The sequence below is a fragment of the Mytilus californianus genome, unplaced genomic scaffold, assembly GCF_021869535.1.
Source record: "Mytilus californianus isolate M0D057914Y unplaced genomic scaffold, xbMytCali1.0.p SCAF_12, whole genome shotgun sequence".
Lineage (NCBI taxonomy): Eukaryota > Metazoa > Mollusca > Bivalvia > Mytilida > Mytilidae > Mytilus > Mytilus californianus.
Window position 1 is genome coordinate 51,452,782 of NW_026262604.1, and position 12,298 is coordinate 51,465,079.

The 12,298-nt window shown below is 31.4% G+C and overlaps 1 protein-coding gene and 1 long non-coding RNA gene across 3 annotated transcripts in view; one reads left to right on the forward strand and one right to left on the reverse strand.

The window, feature by feature from the left end:
- Positions 1 to 8,148, forward strand: part of LOC127721968 (centrosomal protein POC5-like) — a 26,258-nt gene extending 18,110 nt beyond the window's left edge. For both annotated transcript variants that reach the window (XM_052228813.1, XM_052228814.1), the window contains exons 8-12: positions 1,334 to 1,513; positions 2,775 to 2,940; positions 4,816 to 5,015; positions 6,157 to 6,324; positions 7,022 to 8,148. In XM_052228813.1, the coding sequence (XP_052084773.1) occupies positions 1,334 to 1,513; positions 2,775 to 2,940; positions 4,816 to 5,015; positions 6,157 to 6,324; positions 7,022 to 7,177 (870 nt within the window). In that variant the 3' untranslated portion in view covers positions 7,178 to 8,148. The remainder of the gene's footprint in view (positions 1 to 1,333; positions 1,514 to 2,774; positions 2,941 to 4,815; positions 5,016 to 6,156; positions 6,325 to 7,021) is intronic.
- Positions 7,780 to 11,453, reverse strand: LOC127721977 (uncharacterized). The gene is made up of 4 exons (XR_007991556.1): positions 10,374 to 11,453; positions 9,397 to 9,892; positions 9,005 to 9,151; positions 7,780 to 8,761 (listed from the first exon to the last, which is right to left on the reverse strand). It is a non-coding gene; the product is annotated as an uncharacterized LOC127721977 (long non-coding RNA).
- Positions 11,454 to 12,298: the final 845 nt, after the last annotated feature.

Consider the following 12,298-nt stretch of genomic DNA (forward strand, 5'->3'; position numbering starts at 1 on the left):
AACAATGTTTTCATATCATTAAATCTGTTTACAAAGCATTCTAAATTATACAATTTACATTATGGAAATTTGTCAGCAGAAGTCTGAAAGTTTCAGAAATTCGATAAAAAGAATCAGAAAAAGTGTAAATAAATGTAAGAACAAAACACTAACCTCAGAATTGATGCACTATGTACAAAAAAAACAGCAGAACCACTGTAGGTTAGATTTAATTATCAGAATATAAATTATCTGATGGGTGTGGCATCCTTCCACACCAAAACCTCGAGCAGAAATTAATCTACCTGAATAGGTGTGTAAACCTGTCCAAAGAACTCGACTGACCACTATTTAAAAATAGCGAACAGGTATATAATAAGGCTATGCCTAATCAGTGTGCATTTTAACACAGGTGAACCTAACTTAGGCCAAACGTGAATATATGTATAAAAGCGTATGGTAAAACTATGTATAATAGAAACTATGAAAAAAGGCGTCTCGCACAAAGACCGCAAGTGCAATTCTTTTTATTCTTGATGACAATTTCACAAACTATATTATTTGTATACATGTCTGACTGAACAAATATCTGTATAAATATCTATAAACATGATAAAATTCATCTGGATCGCGACATAGTGAATAATGTCTTATTTAAATTTTTTTCAATGCTATAAGGATATGCTGATAAAAAATTATTGAAACACTCATCATTTAGTGTTATTAGGTCCTAACATCAAGGAGCAGGAATCCTATAGTTTTCAGTGGTTGTACATAATATGTAGATGTTCATATTTTTTTCGAATTTCTGGTTACCGGTAAACTAAGTTTATGTAAAAACAAATTGCAAATTTTGAGAATCATCATTATATGGTACGATACAATGAAAATGCATATGCTATTTCAGATTGATTCGTGGTGTCAAATTTGCAGTAAAAACCAAGTTTTTGTTAAAAAATCTTAATTTTTGGGAAAAAACATCTTTTTGTGCTAGGGTTTCAATGAGAATATGTATTTAGGTTATATATGCTACTCTCAATTGGTTCCCCTTGTCAAAAATTATTCATCAGCCACCATTTTTAAATGGCTACCAAAATACACAAAATAATTCTTAGTTCTTTGATTTTAACAAAAATAATTTACATATAGTGTGAATTACTTCCTGGTTTCAAAAATTACAAAAAGATGAAATTTTTTGATTTGTTTGCATCGGTATTAATTATGATTGATGAGTGTGCCTCACTCAAAAATGTGCACGAGGGCCCTTCCTGTCAAGCTGATTTCTATTTTTATTTTGGTTCTTGTATAAATCTGATATTTTTCTCATTGAATTCTATAAGAAAACTTGTTTCAGATTTTTGCTGGTAAACTAGCAGAAAAACATTATGAGAGAAAACTGTCGCAGAAAATATGGGATTCTTGGCATTCAGTGATTGTTGATAAGTGGCGCCAGCGAGTGGAGAAAGCCTGTCAAGCCAAGGCACAGGAAGTCTGCATCAACCTGACAAATGAATATGAGACTAAAGTCAAATCTGTATGTTAACTTTAATTATTGTTTTCTAAAACAGACATTTTAAGGAGATACTGTTATATGCTTTCCCAAAAGCATATGTTTTGAATGTACATGATTGCACAGGTGTATATTTCAACAAAGACAATGGTTTCTTTAATGTTTTGCATTTATTTGGGGTTTTGATGTCAGAGCTAACAGAAATGACCATCTGATTTATAGAAATGGAAACTTTGAATAAAACAAAACCAATTGTTGTGCAAAAAAGTTAAAATTACTCATGAACAATGAGCCTCAGATTTGATTTTCTCTTGTTCTAAACAATAATAAAATGACAGTAAATTGGCTGTTTGACTAAAATGGAAGCATTAAAGTTACACAAGTGATAAAGAGATGTTAATAATTACTCTAAATTCAATAACTATTGTGTGCATTTTTATTGTGATATTTGAAGAGTGGTCAAAAATGCAAGATTGATTATTGGGATTTCAGAAAAATTTGCATACAGATATATGTATCAGATATTAGGATACGATTTGTTTTTTATTGCAATACCTACCTAGTCGCATTATTTGCATTAATAAAGACCTCACAATAATTTATGAATTTACAGTTTCAAGTAAAGTATACTTAAAATACATGATTTGAAGAGACTGACATGGTCAATGTCTTACTTTTGGTTCCAAAATGAATACTCCATAAAGTGCATTAATGTTCTAAATATTTAGACATTCAAATTTCCCAACTCGCACAAAAAAAGCCTTTCTAGGACCTTCATCTTTGACTTTTTAGTAAAATATGGTATATTATGACCAATGGGAGGTAACTCTAACTTCTTAAAATTCTCGAAATCTTACTTGTTGGTTTTTTTAAAATCACCCTTCAATGAAGTATTCAGTTTTGCAGGAAGCTAAGCATACATCAGATAGGAATCAAATTACAGTAAGTTCAAAATAAATTGATGCACACAAATGTATTTATAGCAAGTCTTAATAAAGGGTATAAATTTCTTTGAGAAGGAAGTCAAACAGCCTGTACTAAAAGGAGAGCCAAGGTTTTACCTCAGAACTTTAAAGACTTGAAAGATTTAAAAAAAAGTCTTTTTCCCAGAATTCAATAGAACAATGTGCATGTTCATTTGTAAAACAGATGGTATTTTGTGACCAAAAGTTTGCAAAAGTTCATTAAATTGTATTTTTTATCTGATTATTTTGTTTCTGATGACTAAATTTCTAGGCATTTCATTATGATTGTGATTTCATTAGTATTCTATTTATTATTGAAGTTGACAGAAGCATTAGAGGAAGCCAGGACTGAAGTGTCAAAGTTACACAAGGAAAGGGATCGTTATGAAGAAACCATGAAAAAAGCATTCATGAGAGGAGTTTGTGCCCTCAACCTTGAAGCTATGACCATGTTTCAACCTCAAGATGACCAGAAACCAGAACAAGGTATGTTTACAATATGTAACTTTCCATCACTTGAATTTTGAAACATGCACCTATTTCAAGTTTGTCCACAAATGAAAGAAATTATATGTTTTCCCTTGATTATTGAGCATAAAAATAACATAATTGAAAAAAATTCCGGTAGAAAGGCTTGTATAGTTCGCACTGGTACATAGTCCGCACCCCCTTCTCCCCACGAAATTTTAGGTAAAAAAACTTTTTGTAACTGTTAGAAAAGGTCTAATGAAACTCTGGTAATTTCAAATCCTGTGCGGTCGTTTGCGGTATTTTCTTGGAAAAACCTGTTTTCCATCATCAAACAGAAGCTGAAACTGCTTCTAGAACGCTTCATGATTGTTAAAATAAGTTTAATTCACTTAAAAAACAATTTAGAAACTTGTGTATGTTTAAACAGGAAGTTTATAAAGCACGTGTAAAAGAACAAATTAACCGGTAAGAGTCTAAATCCGTACATAACAGATATCACTATAATACGACTTTGAAAGTAAAACAGTTCCATCCTTTTGTAAAACAGTCTTTAATATATCTATCACATTAATGTTTGAAGGGTCTTAAGCTAATACAAACCATATAAGTCAGTATGAAACACCAAAAGGGAACGAACAATAACCGATTACGTTTTGTAGTTTACAAATTCTAAGCTGGTTTACGGTTGTCTTTTTCACTATGTTTGTATCGTTTCAATCAAGCAGATACCAGTTTATTTCAACCAATGCATTGAAAAGAAACGAGAAATTTGTAATGAAAGGTTTAGTTTTTATATTTATCAGTATTAATTTGATATTGAATAGAAATATCTTATTAATATGGATGAGTTAAAATTATTAGTTTGAAAAATGATAAGAGCGCCCTCTACAATATCAATAACAAAGATGGCGGAACGTAAACAAACCACCTCGCCCGCGAAATTGAATTTTTTCTCTTAATTCTTGCTTATTGTACTCTATAGTCCGCACCCCTTCTGGAAGGTCCAATTTTGGAGAATAAAACCGTGGACTATACAAGCCTTTCTACGGTATGTATGGTGTATCAGTTCATGACATCGGTTTCCTACACACACTTAATATATCACAAACTAGAACAGTCATAAATTTATTTTGCTTTGGTTGATTGATGACTATTTTGTGGTACCCAATTTTTATTAGTGCAAGAAGCCCATGTTTTTTTTTCTTTGGGTTCTATAAATACCTGTGGCTCTTTTCACAAAAAATCTTGAAGAGTCAAAATACTCATAAGTCATACACATTTCAGTATAACTTGTGAACAATTTTAATCGTAAGATTTTTTGTGAAAAGAGTCACAGATTCCTTCCTTTCCATTTCCACACATGAACATAAACACAAACAACATGACATACACATCATGACATAAACAACATGACATAAACATCATGACATAAACAAAATAAAATAGATAGCCTAAACAATGTGACATAAACATCATTACATAAACAAAATAAAATAGATAGCCTAAACAACATGACATAATTTATCTTAATTGACCTTACTTCAATAAACATAACATAAACAACAACAAACTTAAACATAATTCAAATTTTAAAATGCATTATAATAGCAGTTTTCACGTTGAACCAGAGGCCCACCAGCCCAGGCTTGTAAAACTGATTTCTGACCTGTAAAAATAAGTTTTACAGGCCAATAGATTCTAATTGAAATTATAGTAAAGTTGAGCTTCGGGCCTGTGGGTTCAAAAGTTTATCATGAAGACTGTAATAGGACCTTCATATTTGCATATAACACTATATTAGCTTGTACATAATTGAAAGAAATCTATTAACTTACCGGTTAATAAATTTCAGCGTACCTACCATAGTAAGGACATTGTCAATTATTTCAGGTCAAGGAGGTCACATGTCTTCTGATTTCTCAGACAATCTTAACAGTAGTATACCAGAGAAAGATTATAGTGCTCCAAAAACAATCCCACAGGAACCAATATACACAACAGATCCCAGGAATGACCTGGTACCACCAAAAATAATCACCAGTCAGGGAGCCAGACCTTCATCAGCTACTAGTGTCAGATCTAAAGCATCAGTGAGTATATCATAGAGGAGAGAAACATTAGGCAACATGTAGGGCTGTTCCTTTTAAACATGTATGGTACAGTGACCTACAGTACAGCCTGGGACATAGTCTGATAAATCATCAACATCCTCTTTGTCTGACATAAGGATGTCAGAAATTTATTAGGGGTCATAAACCAAAGACCACTAGCGAAGTTAAATATTACCATCTGCTGGTGTATATGTATAATCACTCTTAATTTCATCATTTGAACTAAGGTGGATAGTGACAAGTCTCATTAACAATCGTATCACATCTCCTTATTTTTATATGGTACCCAGGAAAGGCAATTTCAAAATGTTACCACCTGTAGAGGCAAATTAAAAACAAAAATCTTTTCACTGTACACATTGTTTTTAACACACCTGGGGTACCCATAGTTGAGATTTAAAAAAAAACAAAACAACAACAACAAAATATTTTCTTTGTTTAGAAGAAATTTCTCAGTGGAAGTTAGTCCACATACAATGCTGACTTATGATCTTGGCTTTTCCATAGTCTTAACTGTAAATGTTTGGTTGAGAAAATGCATCATGTGCATGGAATCATCAGACCAACAAAATTGCTGAACTTGATTATATGTTAAATGTTGTTTAATTAATCTATAGACAGTATTGCATGTTTTATGGACCCTACTATTTGCAATAATGATTTCTACTTTATCTAAAAATCACTTATCTTCTTATGCTTACTGTGCATTCATTTAATTTCGTGGATTGAGAAAAAAGTGACTATTGATTTTTGTCAAAGTTTGCATTTAAGTCTTTTTTTTTTTTTAATTTTCATTTTTTATTGAAATCTGTACATTTGTTAGTAATGAAAACATTGAAAACCGGTACCTTATCCCGGCCTCGTTAATGTTAGAAATAGAAAATGTAAATATATATCTGTTAGTATTTGTAAGTTCATTTTACAAAACATTATATCAGCTGTAGTTACTTAATATAATACCACATATTCAATTTGCATTTAAGTCTTAAGAAAATTTGTTATTCGTTAAACATTTAAATTCATGGTTTATCATTACCCACAAAATCCACGAAAATTGGTAATCCAAGAACAATGATGAATCCACAATGAATAGTAATTAAACATTTGTTTTATCTTCTAGGTATGCAGTAAGACTAGTACAACATCCTCCAGTAAAGGGAAAGTGTTGTCTACCAGAATTACAGCTAAGACTGACTCTGGCCGTACTACATCTAGTTTGGGCAGAAATCCTACCCTGGACCCTCCAATGAGTTCTGTTATTGTAGAAAGACACCCTCCAGTCAATAAGGTACATTTAAAGGTGAAGAAATAGGAAGGAACTATGTGCTAGAAGTTTCATGTGTTCATGGTAAAATCTCATTTAGTGAATTTGCATTTCTCATTGGCAAAAAGGCTTAAGCCATTTTTATGCCCCACCTAGGGGCATTAAGTTTTTCGGTCCGTCTGTCTGTTTGTCGGTCCATCTCGTTTTTCTGTCCATCAGTCCCACTTCAGGTTAAAGTTTTTGGTCAAGGTAGTTTTTGATGAAGTTGAAGTCCAATCAACTTGAAACTTAGTACACATGTTCCCTATGATATGATCTTTCTAATTTTAATGCCAAATTAGAGTTTTGACCCCAATTTCACGGTCTTCTGAACATAGAAAATGATAGTGCGAGTGGGGCATCTGTGTAATATGGACACATTCTTGTTATTAATACTTTCACCGTGTTCACCTTGGGTTTTTTTATGTTTTATTTTTATTTTCAAATATTCTTTAAAAAAACACATAGTGAATCTGAACAAAACAATAAAAACCATTCCCCCTCCCCCCGACTTTTAAGTTATTAACAATTAGAAAAATGTGTAGCTAGTTGTCTTTTAAAAGTAATGAGGCTGTTTTAAGTGCTATCCTGATATATATCCCTGTTAATTTTTTTTACAATAGATACTTTAACAAGTTTTTTTACAATAGATATTTTAACCATGATTGGCTATCTATTTTAGGAAACAATTGGACAGGCAACAGCAGGAAGACATCCCCGACAAACATCAACTATAGAAAACTATCCACAGACAGGAATCATTCATCGGCGGATTGCCGGACAATCTGGTTCAGTGACGATATCACCCAATATACAAACTGTTAAAGTTGTCGACTGATATGCATTCAGTTATAGCATTTATGTATATTTATGTTTTACGAACAAGACTGTTATGACGGTAAACAAGAAAATGAACACACTAGAAATAAACATCATTTCTCTTTATTTAAAGCTCAAAAACTTGGGTTTTTTTTTTGGAATTTAAGATTCAAGAAGAAATGGATAAATAATCAGCAAAGAAAAACTTTGGTTGTTTACATCTTTGTCATTTGGTCTTAAGTGGATAGTTATTGTATTGGCAATCATACCACATCTTCTTATTTTTAAACAAATATGAAGATTTTTACTTCATCACAAGAAGGTGATGGTTAGATTTTGACAAGATAATTTCCTTCCTTGCTGGAAATGTATGTATGTTTAGTTTCGAATCCACTCATTCTCAGTTTGTATTATCTTCAGCAGTGGTCAGTTTCACAAGACATCTTACGACTAAAGCTGATAATAAGTATACTATTGTTCATGACTTACGATCAACTTTAGTTGTAAGTTTTTTGTGAAACTGATTACTGGTAACAATAAATCTGTGTAGGTCGGTGTGGTCAAACTGTACAAATAAGCTTTTAAAACAATTTTATAGCTATAAAGAAAACGACTGTGATATTTATTTTATTTTATATATTGATTTTAATGTATTTGTGAAATTTCTCTAAATCATACGTAACTATAATCAGTGCTGATAATTTCATAATCTTGAATGTTTATTAATTGAAAGTACAATTAATAATCTGCTCCAAGTGATATGAAAAATTAAAAGATATAGGGTTGACATAGACAGCAAACCAACAATGACAATGTTGTACATCTGTCTTCAGAATTTCCAACTTGTATTTACACGTGTTCTCTTTCATTAAAGGTACGTATAGAGAGATTTCACTATATTTTATTAACAATTTCATTTTTAACATATTTTTGCAAATGTATGTCGTGTTAAAAGTTGTATCAACATTAAAACGCATTTTTAACATTTTATTAATTGTGTTTATGTTTAAAACAACTGGGAAGCATTGGTAAATTGTAGCAATATAGATTTTCTTGGATTACCTCACCCTAAAGGTTCATATGGCATATTGTCATTATTTGACATTCATAGGTTTTTATCTCACCTGCCCTAAAGGGCCTGTATTAGCTTTTAGCCTGTGGTGTCAGATGTCAAGCATTTTGTTTTTTCATAAATTTTCTCCTCTCAAACCAATCAGTAAATTGAATCTTAAGGGTTTACAGAACACTTTAAGGAGTTAACTCTTTAAAAATTAGCTCAACGTTTTAATCACATACTATTAGTAAAGAGAAATCAAGCTTCTCAACGATCAAAATTGGTGTTTGTCGAACTGCTATATATTCAATGAAATTATTCCTGTAAATTGTGTGGTACAAATTTTTTGAAATTTTTGTATTTTTGTCAACAGGTCAAATTAAATATTTTGTCAAAATTTTATGAAAATGAAACTAGCCAGATCTATTTTAGCCAAGGTGTGGAGTACCCCCTTAAGAAGGCTACAACTATCCTTAGGATGTAATGTTTTAAAATTATACCTGGTGGTTCCTACAACTATCCTTAAGATGTAATATTTCAAAATTATACCTGGTGGTTCTACAACTATCCTTAGGATGTAATGTTTTAAAATTATACCTGGTGGTTCCTACAACTATCCTTAAGATGTAATGTTTTAAAATTATACCTGGTGGTTCCTACAACTATCCTTAAGATGTAATGTTTCAAAATTATACCTGGTGGTTCCTACAACTATCCTTATGTGTAATGTTTTAAAATTATACCTGGTGGTTCCTACAACTATCCTTAAGATGTTATGTTTTAAAATTATACCTGGTGGTTCCTACAACTATCCTTAAGATGTAATATTTCAAAATTATACCTGGTGGTTCCTACAACTATCCTTAAGATGTAATGTTTTAAAATTATACCTGGTGGTTCCTACAACTATCCTTAAGATGTAATATTTCAAAATTATACCTGGTGGTTCCTACAACTATCCTTAAGATGTAATGTTTTAAAATTATACCTGGTGGTTCCTACAACTATCCTTAAGATGTAATGTTTTAAAATTATACCTGGTGGTTCCTACAACTATCCTTAAGATGTAATATTTTAAAATTATACCTGGTGGTTCCTACAACTATCCTTAAGATGTAATGTTTTAAAATTATACCTGGAGGTTCCTACAACTATCCTTAAGATGTAATGTTTTAAAATTATACCTGGTGGTTCCTACAACTATCCTTAGGATGTAAAGTTTTAAAATTATACCTGGTGGTTTCCTCTTCATTTTTATATGCTCGTCAATTTTTGACGGGACGTATTATGGTATACAAATGTCCGGTGTCCGTCCGTCCGTCTGTCTGTCTGGCGTAAACATGTCACACTGTAACTTGAGAATGACTTATCCAAATTTCATGAAACTTAACATAGTTGTTTCTTATGATGGTCAAACGATCTGTATACTTTTTGGTGAAAATAAGATTAAAACTTTTTGAGTTACGGGACTTAGTAACTAAAACAGGTGTGTGGTTTTTTTCACATGTCGCGCTGTATCTCAAAAACAATTTATGATTATTGCTTAAAACTTTACACACTTCGTAGTGATATTAATCTTAAGATCTGTATACTTTTTGGTGATGATTCAAAATTTTTATTTTAGAGATATTGAGTATTTTGTTAAAAAGGGGGAGGGGTTTTTCACATGTCGTGCCGTATCTCAAAAACAATTTATGATTATTGCTTAAAACTTTAAACACTTCTTAGTGATATTAATCTTAAGATCTGTATACTTTTTAATGATGATTCAAAATTTTATTTTAGAGATATTGAGTATTTTGTTAAAAAGGGGGAGGGTTTTTTCACATGTCGTGCCGTATCTCAAAAACAATTTACGATTATTGCTTAAAACTTTACACACTTCTTAGTTATATTAATCTTAAGATCTGTATACTTTTTGGTGATGATTCAAAATTTTATTTTTGAGTTATTGAGTATTTTGTAAAAAAAGGGGGAGGGGTTTTTCACATGTCGCGCTGTATCTCAAAAACGATTTATGATTATTGCTTATAATTTTACACACTTCTTAGTTATATTAATCTAAAGATCTGTATACTTTTTGGTTTTGATTCAAAATTTTATTTTTGAGATATTGATTTTTTTTTTTTAAAAAGGGGGGTTTTCACATGTCGCACCGTACCTCAAAAACGATTTATGATTATTGCTTAAAATTTTACACACTTCTTAGTTATATTAATTTAAAGATCTGTATACTTTTTGGTTTTGATTCAAAATTTTATTTTAGAGATATTGAGTTTTTTGTAAAAAAAAAAGGGGGTTTTCGCATGTCACGCCGTATGTCAGAAACAATTTATGCTTATTGCATAAAAATTCACACACAAGACGACGGGCGTATCATGCGCTCATGGCACAGCTGTTTTTGAAACAACAGACACCTGCCATTAGAATATAATATGTATAAAAAAATCCAGAAAAATCTTTTGAAGGTCATTAAGCTTCCAAAGTCTAGATTGGTGAATCCTGATAAGAATAATCACTAAAGACCCATGTTTCTATAATACCTGAGGCAGTGGCTATTTTGCTGGCTCTGTTTATAATATCTTTTAAAAAGCCAGCTTACTGGCATATTTCTATAGTAATGGCTATTTTGCCAATGCTGGCAAAATAATGAATTTGTTATTTTGCCGGTTCTTTGTACAGTTTAATATTTACTGTTGAAGTAGGAAAATGTGTATTGTCAACATAAAAGCATCAAATTATTAAATAGGACAAAATTGAAATTAAAAATATCTAAAAATTCTATTCAGGGCTAGATGCTAGCAAAATTTGGGTCAATTATACCTGAACGATGCTCTTTAGATATTGTGGTAGATAAAGCTGACCTCCATTATACAGTGCTGCTACTTTTGCTCAATTTTTTTTTAAATTTACAAAAAATAAGCAATAGAATAATTCTGAGAAAATTCAATCATAACCATGCTTTGGCTAAATGATACAATAATGGCATTGGTGACTTTTAATGATATTTAATTTGGTTGATGACCCCAACCACCATCCAATATGGCTGCCACCATTACTAAAAAAAGAAAAATCACAGAAAATTAACGGGAAAAAATCTGAAAAATCCTTTAAAGAACCAAGCTGATATGTTTCTTAACTTAGGAAGGTGATATTTTTATGATGGCTTTTTCAAATTATGATTTATTAGGACAAATGTTTTTAATTCAATCTTTCTAACAATCATTGATGACTAATGATTTATTGGTGATAAAAGCATATCAGGATGAAAATATATTATGATATGAATGTTAACCCTGCTTTGCATTAGACTGGCATGCTGATATGGATTTTTACGTGCTAGTTCACTGGTAAAAAGAGTGCAGGAAGACATATCACCCTATCAGGACACATTATTATGACAAAAGTGCTCTTGCTGTATACTGTCTAAATAAATGAATCTCAGTGCCTGAATAACTGGACCTCCGTGTAACTGAATATACAATAAAGAAGATGTGGTATGATTGCCATGGATCCAACTTTCCACCCGAGACCAAATGACATAGATGTTGGCAACAATAGGTTGGTCTCGGGTGGAAAGTTGGATCAATGGCAATCATACCACATCTTCTTTATGTTCCTTCCTTTGGGACTCTGAACAACTATGTAATATTTGGTGGAGTTCAACTGACCGTAAATATTAAACAGTAGTATCCTCTCACTGAAGTACGTATTCATTATTTTGTTTTTCGCGTGAATACTGAAATATAAACTCTTTCAATATTCATCATTCATTACTAATAGTTGAATAATTCAGTATTCATTATTGAATTTTGAAAAAAAATTGAATAATGTATGTACTTCAGCGCAGTTCAGTAAAGTGTACATATTCATGGATATTTAAGCTGATTCAGTGATTGGAAATTTTGGAGGAAAAAAATATTTAAAAAGATGACGCTTAAGACAGACTCTAATAGTATAACAACAAAGATTCAGATGTCATAATCTTGTATTTACTTTTGAATACAAGGAACCAAATGTACAATGTGTTGGTAAACAAAGGATATGGTGTATCAATGTTGTTTTACAGTCAAATCTGACCTGCGA